The sequence below is a fragment of the Saccopteryx leptura genome, chromosome 3 (genome assembly GCF_036850995.1).
Source record: "Saccopteryx leptura isolate mSacLep1 chromosome 3, mSacLep1_pri_phased_curated, whole genome shotgun sequence".
Taxonomy (NCBI): Eukaryota; Metazoa; Chordata; class Mammalia; order Chiroptera; family Emballonuridae; genus Saccopteryx; species Saccopteryx leptura.
Genome location: NC_089505.1, coordinates 32,876,673 through 32,893,663, shown reverse-complemented (window position 1 = coordinate 32,893,663; position 16,991 = coordinate 32,876,673). Strand labels below are relative to the sequence as shown.

The window sequence follows — 16,991 nt, the reverse complement described above, 5'->3', positions numbered from 1 at the left end:
CTAATTACTGTCTCCCTCAAGTATGATAAGTGAGCCCATGGAAGTTCTTGGTTAATAAAGATTTTGAGAGCATCAGAAAAGAACAGATATAGATGAGAATGAATGGAGAAATACTTCAAGAATATAGTCTAAAGGCAATACGTATATTGGTGGTGAGAAACAACCACGGAAAGAAAAAGAATGCTACAGTTAAAAATGTTTTTTCAACACTAGTCTACATGTCTCGGCTAGGACATTTGAATGTTAAGTTGTATGACAGAACATTTTGCAAGTTTTCAACAGAGCTCATCAATCTTTAAAACTAAGTTTAACTCATTTTCCCCACAGTAATTACCTTAAACCATTCTAAATATGGTCCACATTAATTATTTAATTATTAAGTAAACTTTCTTATTTCATAAATCAGTATCTGAAAAGCTTTTTAAATACCATATAATGTCAGTTTTTAAGTCATCCTACATAAAAATGTGTCACTAATTTACTTAAGTAAAATATTTATTCTGAAGTTATTTCACAAATATCTTGAAATTTATACAATTTATCTAAGAACTTGGTCAATAAATATTACACTGTTAATAAATACTTAGTATTTTAAAAAATTGTTAGCAATTACATTAAATAAAAAAAACTGGTAGCATTTTGTAACTTCCTGGGAATCAACATGAGATCATCAGCCTGAATTTTACTGAAAAGCTGGAGACATACAGCCAACAAACAGCTGGTGACATACCCCTTGTGTCTGTAGGGACAGAGGTGTGATACGTCGTTTTTCCCATTCATTAGGGCGCGGCTCAGGTGTGGATTCCATAAAATTGCGCTTGAGTTCACTAATGCTAGCCTGATGTTTCAGTATGTCCTCCTGGGCCTTATCCAGGTCCTAGCGATATGTAACGTAATAAAAGGGGGGAAAGCCAAAAGGAAAAAACCCAGTAGGACAAAAATAAAAAAAATAAAACCAAAAAATAAGACAAAGCAAACTTACGATTAAAAAAAAAAAACAAAAAGCAAGAAAAATGCCAAGTCTCAAAAGCCATCTTATCACCTTATAAGTTCCTCAAAATTTGAAAATAAAGCCAATGTGCAATTTTTTTTATGACTCACATTTAAAGGGTTCTTATATCCTTTCTGTTTAGAGTTTTTTAAGGAATAACTGTTTACATTATTAGAAGGAAGTCATAGAACTAACACTCAAAGAGACTACTAACCCTTCTTCCTAATAGCTGGATGTAAAATGCAGCCTATGACTTTGCTCCTGTAAATTCACCTTTCTGATTATGGCTACCACTCAAATTGCCTTCTTTGAACATACTGCACTAAGTAAAAATAGAGAAAGGTGGGCTCAGGAGCACACTTTGCCTGATGGGACAGCCAGTCCAGGATCATCCACCAAAAAAACAGTGGAGAAGGGCAGGGTAGAATGGGGCAAGGATGGACTTTTTTCAGGAAGTTCTAGCATTGGCTTTTAATCCTTAAGGAATAAAAATGGCTTCCATAGGCTGCTTGTATTTGACCTCTCTATAGAATACGTGAACCTCACACTGGTTTCATATACTTGCCAAAGACCACATACCAAATGGCCCTTATACAAACAAAGATGCAAGAAAAATTACCAGATTGAATTTCATTGGAATAGGCCCTGATGAATGATATTTGTGGGATTTTTTTTGTGTTAGTTCTGATAACCAGTATTTGTGGGAAATAAAGCTAATTATTGTTCAGGAAATGGTTTGAACTGAATGCTAAATGTTTTCTTACATTTTAAAAATCATGGGGCCACCTGCTGATCACAGCTCTCATCCCACTCCCAGAGGAACAGGTCATGCATCTGATAAAATTAGATATTCCATAGTCATGCACAAGCATAGTTGTTCATCTATGAGCTTCTACAGCCATTTGCAAAAACTCATGAAAATCTAAAAATCTTTGTATGGCGTGGAAACATGACTGTGGCTTGAGATTAGGCACATTTCTTGTATTTGTTCAAAGCAATGTTATGTATTACACTTTAGAGCATTTTAGTGAGTTATGCAAAAATACATTTCCAACAATTATCAAAGCTGCCAAAAGCAACAAAATTGATTAGTCAGATTACTGAGAACTGCAGTTCACACTCAATACATTGTCATGTACCAATCTAAATAAGGAGGAAAAGAAAGTTCTCGTGTGACACGGGGAATATAATGTACATTTCTCATTGGGTGGCTAGGTTTTCTTTAATTTTTTCCTACTTTCTTTCATTTAGTCTTTCTTCTTAAAGCAATTCCATTATTTAGCATTCTTTCAAATGGTACATTTTAAGTGAATCACATTACTAACTGCATGGATTTTAGTGCCACTGTCTCCCCCTCCCCAAATATTGTGGACAAGAATAAAGATCAAGAATAAAATGATTTGATGTCAGATCAACAAATATCTGCTCTCATCGATGTATGTTAAGGATGGGATCACATTACTTCAGATTTCATGCCCTAGAGATAACCCATCAGGAGAAAATAAGTTTACTTAGAGAACTTCAGGATTAGTAGATAAAACCTTTATTCCTTTTTTCCCAGTTGTCACTTTGAGAACTTCTAGTAAATATATTCCTACCTAAGCCACTTTGAAAGAACCAAGTCGGACGGGCCACATGCACCCCCGAGCTGAATGTTCCCCATGCAGCTCATGCACTGTGCTTGGAAAGAGTTGCCAGCCAGCCTGTGAGTGACCTCCCGTCCACAGCAGCCTGGCAGCCATCAGGACAGTGTTGTCTTAGATTATACAAACCTCCAACATTAAATTGCTATGTCTGACATAAATATTATCCCCTTCTACTCTCAAGGAATTTTTCTGTGAAATTAAATCACACACAGGGAGAAAAAGCAAATAAACATAAATGTATCAATCAGCAAGCACCAGAAACATCCCCAGAGTTGGCTAGTCTAAGACATTAAAAGTAATAAAAATCTTAAGAACCTAAAGCCACAACAAGCAAAACTCACAAATAAACCCTGAAAGTGCAGCACCCCACACACAATAATAATGGCAGGCAGCAAGTCACCAGGTTTTAACTTTGCAGAAAAAATATCCACCTCCTCTGGCTGTGTTTCCTCTTCTTCCATCTTCACCTGAACAGTCATGCGTCAAACGGCCAGAAAACGGAAGTGTTAGCGGGCACTCTACCATCAGGCAAAGAAGCTGTATTTGTACTCCAATGGTGAACCAGTATTACCAACCTTTATCGTGTGGCCCGCAGAAGATGCAGAATATTAAGCCACTTTGGCCTTTCTTCACCTACAGTGTTGTATAAATGATGGAAATGATTCTTTGCAAAGGTGGAATGGAGAATGGAAGCTTCACTCTTTCTCAGTCCCTACATTATATGCACTATTTTTGACTATTTTTTTACTTAGGAATGAAAACATAAGAGTGTAAAAATGGCATAATTCAACCTGTTCTAATTTGAAATGTCTAAAATCAACTAGTGATGAGGGCAAAGTATGATGATGTAAATTTGGCTTTTGCTTTATGGCAAGGACAAATGTTCACCCTATTAACAGTTTTTTAACATAGATTTCTTTCCCTGGAGGAAAACTGGTTTACTATGCTACATTCAGGTTAAAATGGTGGCTATTAAAAATACTCTTTGAAATACAGCCACTTTTCTTTCATAATATTCTTTGAACAAGAATCATTTTTCATAGTTGGACAATTCTCAGTATCTAATATCCCAAAAGAAGAGATCTGTAAATTTAAAACTAGAATAAATACTGATGACTACTGACTCAAGGACAGGAATGGCAAGAAAGAAAAATATTGATTCTGATAACACAGGAAAATATTTTAAGCTTTACATGTTAATTGATAGCAGGATCATATATTCTTTTTGTTCTTTACTAAAATGATAGTATCAAATCTGAGAGTTCAAATTTTTTAAAAAAATAAAAGTATTTAAATATTTAAATACTTTTTAAATATTTAAATACTTGCTGAGAAGTCAGCAAGGAGATCAGAGTAACTTCTTTTTTTCAGAAGGTAAAAATAAGACACAGCCATTCAATAATCTATTAAGAATTATTTTCTAATCTTTCTCTAACATGTACATCTTTGACATCCACAGGTAATCTTTAAGAATCGTGGCTTTTCCCACAATGCCTAATCACAGCATTATGTTCACATTTCTCTTTAGGTTTGCTCTAAATTTTGTCACTTATTCTATGTATTGATAGTAACCACAGGATATTGAGAAAGTAAGCCATCATTTAGCAAAACCACCAAAGCCATAATGCACGTTAACACTAACTGACTAGTGCAGAGGTAGCCATACAAAGGGGTAAGAATCCTCAAACCAGACATCTAATTTTAAATAAAAGAATATGAAGAGGCCCAACCTTAGGGTTAAATATTCTAAATTTTCAAAAAGCTTTGTTTCATGTTTCATACACATTTGTTAAAGAAAAGATAACAGAACAGCATCTTCCTTACAAAATACCTGACAGTGACTCTGTCATATAATTACATGATTTAGAGTTAAAACAAAGCAAAACAACACCACCTGAAACTCATCTGGTCTCCAAATGCTAGAATAATAGGGAGACAAGGAGCTTCTGAGATTAGACCTACATATGTCAGGAGTAAAGGTGTAAAGATACATCCCCATAAATGCGAGAACAAGCGTAGCTTTATAACAAAAAAATAAGAAGAAGAAGCTCTACTAATCCACACCAATTACAGTAATGTCCACAGCATCCTCAGTTCCTTTTTTTAGACCTAGTAAGGTCTGTAGATATTTGTAAAATAATCCTACCATAACTTTGCTTTCAATTTAGAATGTGTGGACCTCTTCGGTGGATGTCAATGGAAAGCAGCTTACATTTATCTTTCATGCACTGAAATGTAACGGGTGAAAATGCACAGCTCATACATTATGTTAAGGGTAATCAGCAGTACAGTTTATGCACATGTTTACACTCTACATTAGGAAGGGTATAAGATGAAGTGTATTTTTGTTGACTGCACAAATGGAAGCTTATGTAGGAGTACCAACGACTGCTTCCTCTTCCTCTGGTCTGTCATTCAAGTCACAGTCACAAGACACAGTAAAGGAAGTGGCCTTAGCCTCCAGATAACATAGGGATAGAGCCAGAGGAAGGGAAAAGGTGAGGGAAAAAGGCACCGACTGAGAAGCAGAGAGAAGTAGCCCAAAGATGAGGATGAGGGAAGGAAGGAAGGAAGGGGAGGTGATAGGAACATAGTGCTGGACGTCGGCAGGGAGGAAGGAGACCCAGACCTTGGGGAGGCTGGGGAAAGCCAGGTACCCATCTTCATCAAGGAGTGAAGGGAAGCTGGATGGAAGGCATTTGCAGAAACTGAAGGAAAAGTACCCAGACCCTGAATCCTTGCGGTCAGCCTCTTGTAGAGGCTTTTCGTGGGTGGGAGGACAGTCTATCTGAGAAGGGGCTACAGTAGGATCCAGGACAGAATCAAGGACAGTGGCCTCGCAGTCCCCCTGCTCTGAGGTTTCCCCTGTGGAAAGGAGCTCTAAGCTGTCCAGTGTGATCTGGTCGGCCTCCCCAAAGGGGTCTTCCTCTGAAATGTCGGAAAGCAAGTCCATTTCAGGGACTGGCAATAGGTTTGGGGGAAGCGATGAAGCACAGCGGATGAGTGGTGAAGGTGGGCATATGAAAGCGGGCTGTCTCGGGGCCAACCGTGGTCGAATGTGAAATTACACAATGGATACATTCAAAGGCGAAACGAAGGCAAAAGAGAAAGAGGAGAGAAGAAATGGGAAGTTAGTGAACAATTTTACTCAAAAGTAGAGACTGTATTAACATAGTGTAGTTAGAAAGTGAATTAAATAATCTACTTTTAAAGAGGAAAACTGAACTACTTTAGCACATAAAATATATAGGTACAGACCAACTTTATGATTATTGTCTGACTGGTTGGAAATAGATCTGATGAAACTCAAATAGCATTATTACCTTTGAGCCCAGTTGCTGACATTCAAAGCAGTAGCAAAAAGGCTAACATACTCAATTTTTTGCTGAAGATAAGCAGAATTTCCTTTAAAGTTAAAAGAATTTAAAAAATAATAGTAATAACTGGGTATATCATATTAACTAGGCAAAAGGGAACAGAGGAGATTTTGAATTGCTGAGCTCTTTTGTTAAAGATAAAAGTAGTCAGTCTCCTGGGAGCCTCGTCAGCATAATTGTAAAAGATTCTGTCAACTTTTCAGCAGTTGAAAATCTTGCTGGACATGGTTTCTGTTATTTTTAACTACATGATTTCTATGTAGTTTAAAATATGATACTCACAAATTCTTTAACAAAGGTATGCAGGGGGTTTGATGGCATGGGCTACCTGAAGCCCCTGTCCTCGTGGCAAAAGGTCCACATCCCCCCCCCCACCATGCTGAATATTAGAGGTTGTTGAATTCCCAAGGAACTGCAGCTACTTCATCTAGAAGGTTCTTTAAAAATTCATGTTGCAGGTTTAGAATTTTCAAAGGTAAAATTTGGAAAATATTATAAATCTAAAGAATGATTTCATTTCTTTTTTGTTGTTGCTTTGTACAGATATAGAAAAGAGATCTGAAGAACTCAAAGCCCTTTCAAATCAATCTCTGACGTTACTTGTCCAAGGAGACATAAAATAACAGTGACATATTTGAAAGCACAATGCAGGGTACTTGTCCATTCACTACGGTGTATGCACCAAATAAGCCCAAAAGCAACATAACTCTTCTCACTGTTCAAAAGACAATTACCCTTTGCTTAATTTCTTCTTCATCAGTTACAGATTATTAATGAAAAGTAATATTTTTCATAAAGACTATCTTTGTGCATTATAAAAAATTTAAGTCAACATAATTATAATAATACAGGTTATACTTTAAAATTTACTTGTAACAAATATAAGTTTCAGATCATCACAGCTTTTACCATTTGAGGATTTAACTAAATAGAATATGCAGAGTCAAAATAGCCAATAAATTACTTACTTGCATTAATATACTATAACTTACATTGAAATATTTTGCTTTAGACATCAACCAAAAAAAGGTTAGAGACCATGTCCAGACCAGAAAAGCCCACACATAATTGAAAATTGGGAAATTATATCCACAGAGAACACACACTGACTGGTTTAAAATAGTATTTGAGTTCTGAAACAGTAATTGCTGACAGACTGTCCCTAGTCTAAGTCTAAGTACACATTCGAAGTCGCAGTCTACTAATGCGCCATACCTTTCCTTCAATGAGTTGCACAGGTGGGGCTCTAGTGGGGCTTCTGCTGTCCCTTCTGCCATCCCCATCCTGAACCACGGCCATGCGGACAGCTCCACGCCCATATGCTGTCACCTCCCCGGCAGGGCCAGGAAAATCCTTCACAAGACTCGGGTCCACATCTCCAACTACAGCTGGTAAAGGACGATCATTGGATCATGTTAGGACATTGAAATGGTCAAACTTGATGAAACTTCCCCCCTTTACACAGATAGACCAACAGCATGGAGACAACAGGAGCGTTGCTCGAGCTCTGAAAATACCAAGATCTCAAACTCAATTTTAAACTTTTACTGAACTCTGAAAGTATTCTGAATTTTAACCCATTCTCTCATATCAATTTTTCGAAGGATATACTTTGACCATAGAATTAACCAGTAGAAGGAGCTCTAGGACCAGCTGAAATACTGTAAGAGATTCAAAGCAGTCAGAATTACAATGTGAGCATCACTTTAATTCTTTAGGGTTTCTTTTATCTTGTCTGAGCTTATTGCTGGATCAATTTCTGCAACAAATAATTATTTATTAAGATGATTTGCTTCAATAAGATTAAAAATTCTCTAAAAGTATCTTTAATTTGAATGCCATTTAAAATTATGACAAGAGGTAGATTTTACGGAATTAACTTCTATGTTTATGTTTAATAGTTTCCATTTCTCTAACCTCCGTCCTGAATGCCTCCACTTGACCTAACAGTAAATCTAACACGTGGACACCCACCCACTCAGCAAACCTGGTCCTCATGTGCTCCCTTCACTCCCCTACAGATGGGCCTGAACACAGATTGTGCTGAAATGCGTGTCGCCTGGCAAATCAATCCAAGATGGCCTCAGTTCTTAGCCAGGCAAAGTGAGCAGCAGCTGGCAAAGCCTCCGTCTACCTGCAGTTTCTCCCTCAAACCACAGCAATGCCCACTGAGGTCATTTCACTTGTACAAAAAGCACCTGAGTGGCTCAGCTCCATGTCCCCACAGAAGCTCAGTAACCACAAGAGGCCGAGTTGCAAGCTCTCGGAAGGCAGGGACCCTGTGTGATGTACCATATTGAACTGAGGGGGCATCAAGCACCTCCAGGCCATGTGTTACAAGAAACCTTTGACCCACACCCCTCATGTGCTAACTGAGTCACCTCCTCCTTCCCAGTCTTGCCTTTGGATCACCCTCATACTTGCACCCAGTTACTGAAGCCAGAAACCTCGAAGTCTCTTCCTTCACCGCTCAACACCAGCAAGTCCAGTTGAGTGCTTGGGTCTGTTTCTCAATGTGGCCACTTCTTCCATCTCTATTCTACCACCCAGGTCCCTTTTAAGACTTTAACAGCCCTTACGTACTTATATTTTTGAAAGTCCACAGGATATCCTAAAATGAACTCACATTTTGCATTAAGTATAATTATGTTCCATGTGTTTAAAACTTTTGAGAAATGTTCATAATTTTCCCTTGTAAATTAGACAGCTATGAGTAATTCTTTTAACTTATGGTTATAATTTCTAAGCATTCTTACAGACATTCAGAAATTACTGCAAAAAAATCTCACCTAGAAATGGTTTCAGACATAACTTTAAAGTTACACAATAATGTTGATGAAATGTTGACTTTGCATACTTTTAAACACAAATTTCAGTGTGCAGGAGGATTTTTTTTTCTTTTTTCTTTTTCTTTTTTGAAGCAAATAAGCTTGTAGGCCCAAAGCACTGAGCTTAAGGGGCCCTGTGGCTAACTGGTCTATTATCACCCAGGCACTGAACACTCCCCTGAACTATTCCCAACCAGTCTGCCTGCTTCCTCTCGTCCTCTAATCATTTTTGACACTGCAAAGTTATTTCTTTTTAAAGATAACACTGTGTACCAATGTGCTTGCACATGGGTGAACACATCTGTGCGTGCGTGAGTGCGCGCACACTTTCAGCAGTTTCCTACAGCACCTAAAATAAAAACCACATGCTTTACCATGGCTGCAAGGCTCTGCATGAGCTGCTCCAGGCCTACGTCTTCCCATTACTTAGTTGTTACTACCTTCGCTTTCTTTCTGTTCTGGTATGTACTGTATCAAGATCTCCCTAATCTTAGAACCCTTAGACCTGCTGCTCCTGCTACCTGCAATGTTTTATCTCCTGCTCTACTCACGGCTGCCTTGTTCTCATCCTTCAAATCCTAAGTGAAATGGTTCTTCCTCAGATAGGCCTCTGTTCCCAGATGACCCAATCTAACTAGTGTCCCTGCTTACTGCATTTCCCACTTTCACAAAATCACTGCTTCCCCTGCGTTCAAATATATCTTGGTTATTAGCTCTTCTAAATGACTGATTTGCCTCCTCCTTTTTGATTTGATTTTTCCAATCTTGGAATCTCTGTTCTAAAAGAGCTGTTCAAGATTAACTTTATTTTTATATTTGATTTTAGATATCAAATTGATTTTTATGTTCTATGTAATCACTAGACAATTTGTCAAACTTTAAGAGTACGGAATATATATATATATATATATATATATATATATATATATATATATTACATTAGTCTAGGCTAACTTTAATTTTTTTTTTTTTTCATTTTTCTGAAGCTGGAAACAGGGAGAGACAGTCAGACAGACTCCCGCATGCGCCCGACCGGGATCCACCCGGCACGCCCACCAGGGGCGACGCTCTGCCCTCCAGGGGGCGATGCTCTGCCCACCCTGGGCGTCGCCATTTTGCGACCAGAGCCACTCTAGCGCCTGGGGCAGAGGCCACAGAGCCATCCCCAGCGCCCGGGCCATCTTTGCTCCAATGGAGCCTTGGCTGCGGGAGGGGAAGAGAGAGACCGAGAGGGAAAGCGCAGCGGAGGGGTGGAGAAGCAAATGGGCGCTTCTCCTGTGTGCCCTGGCCGGGAATCGAACCCGGGTCCTCCGCACGCTAGGCCGACGCTCTACCACTGAGCCAACCGGCCAGGGCAGTCTAGGCTAACTTTAAAACTAAACAGAAGAAAAGATACAGCACGTGTCAACAACAACAACAAATGGTATATTAACGGGGAGCGCCGGGAAAAAGCAATGCTCAGCACCAGGTGACAGCCTAGCTTTGTTTCGAGGAGAAAGGGAGAATATAAGCCCCAACCAAATTGTTCCCTGTTGTCTGTCCTTCACTGGTGTGAAAAGCCTTCTATTTTTCATAGCACAATAATCCTTTTGATAACTTGCCCATCTGGTGAATTATAGTGTCCAAACACGGGGAAATAACGGATTACTGTGCCATGTTTGCTGCTTTTCCTTGTAAAAATCCTTGTTTTCAGATGCAAACCTATTAACAACCCTCTGCACTAGTTGCCCATGAAGATGGTGGATTTCCTTGAGCGCAGTTGATATACCTCCTAGAATCACAGTGGCTAACTCTTCTTTATGGACTCTAAAATTTGCAATATAAGAGTTATAAAGTCTCACAGTTTAAAACAAAGGCCGTAACAGACAGTGTTCCAGAAGAGGAACGATTTCTCTCAGAGCATTAAACAACACTGGCTGCATTTATTCAGCCCTTGCATAAATTCTCTTGTAGAAAGTGGCAAAGCTTGTGAAATATTTACATAAACAGGCACATTTTTCAGATTTACTTGAAATTTTTTCAGTCACCAATTAGCTAACAGTTATACTGACAGCTATGTTACAGTAACAATCCACTGATCTTAAATCATTACATTTAGGGAATGTGGAAATTTATTAGAATCAAGTTTATAGCTAGCTGATTGTCCTGTACATTTTTGGGTAGTCTTATCCAGAATCAAGGTTTAATAATGATATATACCAAGATGCCCACCAACAAATCCTGTCAAGTATCTCCATGTATACGCCTGGAACTGTTCTCCAAGTTTATTCCAGGAAAAATAGGTCAATGCCAAGGGCTGTCAATCCTCCACTAATGAAAGAACATTTTTATCTGTTAGTATAAAATTAACCTTAGCTCTTTTCTAGAATGCCTGCTATTAACTCAAAATTAGGGTAATAAGATACATATATAAAAGGAAGCCACATCAATTTATTCCCATGAATAATTTATATAAAACTACAAATATGTAGCTATTTAGAATTCCAACAGAAAAAATATACAGATGTATACCTCTCTTCCCTTGGGTGAAAGAACAAATGATTTTTCATATTTCCTATTTTTTGTTGTTGTTAAAATATTATATTTAAACTAATCCTTTGAACCAGTGAATGGTTTTTCATAGGCTGGAAAGTTTAGTAAGTTTCAGTCAAAATTTGTAAACTCAATAAAATTTAAATGTTTTAAGTTCCTTTGAATAAAAATTCAGATGTTACCACACCAGAAAATCCCTTGGAATTACATTTTTGCCAGGAAATTAAGCCATATAAAATACATTTAATTATGATATCAGACCAGTAAAAATGTGTTTGTCCAATATCTCGTTAATGAGAACTCTTAGCTAATATTTATGTCCACTAGTAACATACAAAAAATTTAGACTAAGAATGACAGCTTCAAAACACTACAAAATTTTCTTGCAAGTATAAGAAATAGAACTTTATATACTCAGAGAAAAATAGCTATCTCTCCAGGGTTTTTCCAGGGGCCTTATCAACTAGATCAACATCTTCTGATCCCCCTGGATTAGAGAGATTAACGGAATCCAAAGCTATGATAAATGTGTTTACCTCCATCTAGAATCCTGGAGACCCGCTTACTAGACGTGCGCTCAAAGTGTGGTGCCGGCCTGTCGATGAGGGTGCTGGCCTGGCGGCTCTGGGCTTGGGTGCGGCCGCTGTAGCGGAATTTGGACCCCAAGGTCAGGAACTTGGCCTTTGGTGGCTGCTCTGGAGACACAAGCCTAGAGTGGAGAGAAAAGGGAACAAAATTAGAATTTATGGATTCTTTATTAACTTTAAAACTATTTTAATATTTCATTATATTAAACATGATTACTCAATATAAAAGGATGACTAAACCAATGAAAAAGAACATTATTTATATACTTTCTTACATAAGAACTGGAAGAAAATGATGAGTAAGTCCACATTCACGTATGTATGAATACTGTTTTCCTCAACCTGAGCAGAACTGCAGCTGTTCTCAGTGTGCACCAAAGGTTATTTATTTGCATTAGCTTAAATCATTTAAACACATATGTCTGAATTCTTGCTCCTAGCTGTAAGTGCCAAGTAGCGATCCATTAGCATTAGTAATTCTTAATATTTATGTCTATTTCTCCTGGGAAAGAACATCTAACGCGGGGACCAGCTCCATCAGGCGACGCTTTCCCGTGAAGAGCGCAGCACAGAGAGGCTCTGCAGAGATGACTAACCTCTCTTCTTGCTAGCACAATTCTTCTGCTCAAACCAGGGGTCTTAACAAATAAAATTAAACGTAAGATCAAATATGTTCGGTGTATGCAAAAACTTGTTTGTAGTAAATGAGCCGATCTTGTCTGGAATACATCTGAAATTTCCTCATTTTCACTGATCAAGAATTGGCAAAGTGCGGAGGACCCGGGTTTGATTCCCGGCCAGGGCACACAGGAGAAGCGCCCATTTGCTTCTCCACCCCTCCCACCCCACCCCTCCTTCCTCTCTGTCTCTCTCTTCCCCTCCCGCAGCCGAGGCTCCATTGGAGCAAAGATGGCCCGGGCGCTGGGGATGGCTCTGTGGCCTCTGCCTCAGGCGCTGGAGTGGCTCTGGTCGCGACATGGCGACGCCCAGGATGGGCAGAGCATCGCCCCCTGGTGGGCAGAGCGTCGCCCCTGGTGGGCGTGCCGGGTGGATCCCGGTCGGGCGCATGCGGGAGTCTGTCTGACTGTCTCTCCCTGTTTCCAGCTTCAGAAAAATGAAAGGAAAAAAAAAAAAAGAATTGGCAAAATAATTTAACAAAAAATAATTTCAGGCCTCTTGTAGAATTTATTATATAAGGCTTTAGTTGACAATTCCACCAATATGGAAAACGCTACCAAAATTTTCCTTATCATTCTCCAAAGAGTGATTTCTTTAAGAATTCTTTACCATTTCAAGTATTTCTAGACCTTCTGCCCAATTAAAAAAAAACAAAAAATTTTTTCTGCTCAATTGGCAATGAAAAAAATTCAGGTCAAGGCAAAGTGACATGTATACAAGGGGCAACTCTCCATTAATTAATAATTCTCAGTTAGAAACACCCTCACCCACAAAAAATCTAGAATTAAACTGATAAAAGAACTAATACAATCTGGCTCCTTTGGTTTTAATCTATTCATGTAGGGTAGTAGAAGTGCTTCTTGAAGTCGTCCATTTTCTGCCAATAGATTATGAAAGGATATATGTCACAATGCAAAAGAAAGAAAGTCATTAACTAGAGGACCTTTATTTCAAATCAAGATAATATATGTACTTTCTTGCCTAACGGGCCCTGGTGACCATATACACAGACTATCATTAGCTTGCTGATTAATTTTCTGTCTCTCAGACCATTGGAGGGCTGCCAAATACAGTGGTCCTCTCACTGACCACCAATGAAAGAGGTGCCCCTTCCAGAAGTGCAGTGGGGGCTAGATAAATGGCCTCAGGGGGCCGCATTGCGGCCCGTGGGCTGTAGTTTGGGGACGCTTGATCTAAGTAATGATGTGTTATAAAGGAATTCAACTTTTACATATGTTATCGTTTAAGAAGTGTATTCACATTTTAATTTTATGGCCCTGGCCAGCTGGCTCAGTGGTAGAGCGTTGGACTGGCATGTGGAAGTCCTGGGTTTGATTGCCAGTCAGGGCACACAGGAGAAGTGACCACCTGCTTCTCCACCCGTCTCCTTCTCTTTTCTCTCTTTCTCTTCCCTTCCTGCAGCCAAGGCTCCACTGGAGCAAAGTTGGCCCAGGCGCTAAGGATGGCTCCATGGCCTCCGCCTTTGGGGCTAGAATGGCTCCGGTTTCAACAGAGCAATGCCCCAGATGGGCAGAGTATGCCGGGTGGATCCCAGTTGGGTGAATGCAGGAGTCTGTCTCTCTGCCTCCCTGCTTCTCACTTCAGAAAAATACAAAAATACCACTACTAATAATAATAAATAAATAAACATTTTAATTTTATAAAAATCCTGTCATTACAAATCAAATGTTATTAATGTTTATCTGCGGAAAGTGAGTATTTTAAGAAAACCCACATATCAATTACTGAATCACACATTTAACAAGTGCCACAGATTTCCATAAAGCTCTCTATGAAGTGGCCGATGACACTAATTCATTTGGGATTACTCTGGATTTACAATGCCAGGTTCAAATGGCAGTTTAATGTCAAGCTAAAGAACCTCATGTTAATCTTGTTTACACACCACTACCAATGGGGGGGTGGGGGGGGCGACGACGAAGCATTAAGAAAATACCAGGAAGTACATCAGCTGCAAAGTCAGTTGGGAAGTCCAGCACAGCGGGTATACCTGTGGGTGCTTGCAGCCGCACCACCCGGGTCACCTCCATCCCCACCCAATGCTGTCTACATGACCAAGGGCACATTTCTTAACTGCTCCGTTCCTCCGTTTCTCCACATGCAAAGTGAAGATAACTGGACCTGCCCCACATGATTTTATAGGGTTAATAAGATTAATCCATGTATAGCACTTAGCATGGTGATAGGGCCCTCCTTGGCTGGTTGACTCTAGACAAGAGTGTTGGCCTGGCATATGAATGTTCTAGGTTCAATCCCCAGTCAGGGCACCCATGAGAAGTAACTATCTGCTTCTCTTCCTTTCCCTCTCCCACTTCTTCTTCTCTCTTCCTCTCTCGCAGCCAGTGGCTCTACTGGTTCAAGCATCGGCTCCGGGCTCTGAGGATAGTTCGGATGGTCCCAGCATTGTCCTCAGAGAGGGGTTGCCAAGTGGATCCCGACCGGGGTGCACATGGGAGTCTCACTATGTCCCCTCCTCTTAAAAAAAATAAAAATAAAAGAATGGCGATGGGTTCTTTTAATGCTCAAGGATAGCAGCTTATAATGTTCTTGTTTCACTAATATTAGGGTAGCAGAGTGGCTGTCAATCAATACGGAGATCTGTTTATGGCTTCAATCTGAAAGCCATTTAAATTTTCTAAAGAAATCACTTGCAACTTTTGTAATAAACTAACAAAATCTACTGATTGGATTCAAAGCATTCTTCAGACAAATTATGATTTGCCCTTTCTGTGTCAGTTACATGTTTGATGCCATCTGTGAGCAGAGTTATACAAGATTTAAAAATATAAAAATGCTTTTATTGCTCATATCCCAAAAGATTACAGGAACAATTTGATGTGCTTTTAAATTAGAGTCCATGGTACCTGGAGATTATTATGCTTAGTGAAATAAGCCAATCAGAGAAAGACAAATACCAGATGATGTCACTTACATGTGGGTTCTAATGAACAAAATAAACTGATGAACAAAACAGAAACAGAAGCATGGACACAGGGAACAGACTGACAGCTGCCAGAGGGGAGGCGGGGTCAGGCGCTGGGTGAAAGGTGAAGGGATTAGCAAAAAATAAAATAAAAAGTAACACATAGACACAGAAAAAGGTGTGGTGACAGCCAGAGGGAAAAGAGGGTGGGGGGTTACATGGAGGTGGGCACAGGGTAAAAGAGAGACGGAAGGAGACTCTGCCTGGGGTGGTGGGCACACGATGCAACGTGCAGGTGATGTATTGTGGAGCTGTACACTTGAAATCTATTTGGTTTTGTGAACCCATATCAACAAATTTAAAAAATGAAATAAATTGGAGCCCATGGCACGTTAGCAGAAATGATGGCAGGACCTGAGGCTTTGCAGAGCTAACAGCATCTCAGAAACATCTACTAGAAGACTACAAGAGGGACGCCAGTGCCGAGGCAGAGTACGAGCTTTGGGACCAGCGCACCAGGTCCCGACCCCTGCTGGGGCGCCGGGAACGTGCTGTGGGCACCCAGCTCTGAGCCGCAGCTGCAGCACAGGGAGGAGAGAGAGAAGGCGGAGCTACCTAAAGCAGTCAGTCCTGTGTCTGACGACAGTTCATGCTCAATAAATGGTAGCACTTGTCTATTCTGAAACTATTGCTTTTTTTTTTTTTTTTTTTTTCATTTTTCTGAAGCTGGAAACAGGGAGAGACAGTCAGACAGACTCTCGCATGCGCCCGACCGGGATCCACCCGGCACGCCCACCATGGGCGATGCTCTGCCCACCAGGGGGCGATGCTCTGCCCCTCCGGGGCGTCGCCATGTTGCGACCAGAGCCACTCTAGCACCTGGGGCAGAGGCCACAGAGCCATCCCCAGCGCCTGGGCCATCTTTGCTCCAATGGAGCATTGGCTGCGGGAGGGGACGAGAGAGACAGAGAGGAAAGCGCGGCGGAGGGGTGGAGAAGCAAATGGGCACTTCTCCTGTGTGCCCTGGCCGGGAATCAAACCCGGGTCCTCCGCACGCTAGGCCGACGCTCCACCGCTGAGCCAACTGGCCAGGGCTGAAACTATTGCTTTTATTATCATTATTTGACAGGGAAGCCTGCTGTCTGTGTTTCCTGGACCTGTGTTATTTCACTCATAACTGTCATCTGCTAGATTTACTTGAGGCAAGTTCATATTGTCTTAGGAGAAAGTTCCCATGGCTACCAAGAGAAACTGTAAACATTTCCAAGATTTAAATGATCAGTGTAATCAAGTTGCTAGATTCAGGTATGCTTTATGAGTTGCATTTCTCCTCTAAAATAAGTATCAATATATAATATTAGGGCAGTCTTGACAATAGAGAAATAGCACACTGTTGTACCAAACTAAG

The 16,991-nt window shown here is 40.2% G+C and overlaps 1 protein-coding gene across 20 annotated transcripts in view; it reads right to left on the bottom strand.

Annotated features, from left to right (window-relative positions):
• Positions 1-16,991, bottom strand: part of EPB41L2 (erythrocyte membrane protein band 4.1 like 2) — a 227,831-nt gene that overhangs the window by 36,123 nt on the left and 174,717 nt on the right. For 14 of the 20 annotated variants that reach the window (XM_066373229.1, XM_066373220.1, XM_066373233.1 and 11 more), the window contains 4 exons: positions 11,911-12,083; positions 7,230-7,402; positions 2,764-2,826; positions 731-877 (listed from right to left, as the gene is read on the bottom strand). In XM_066373229.1, the coding sequence (XP_066229326.1) occupies positions 731-877; positions 2,764-2,826; positions 7,230-7,402; positions 11,911-12,083 (556 nt within the window). Of the gene's footprint in view, positions 1-730; positions 878-2,763; positions 2,827-3,068; positions 3,105-7,229; positions 7,403-11,910; positions 12,084-16,991 lie in introns of all 20 variants that reach the window. The other 6 variants (XM_066373235.1, XM_066373236.1, XM_066373237.1 and 3 more) reach the window with 2 other exon arrangements.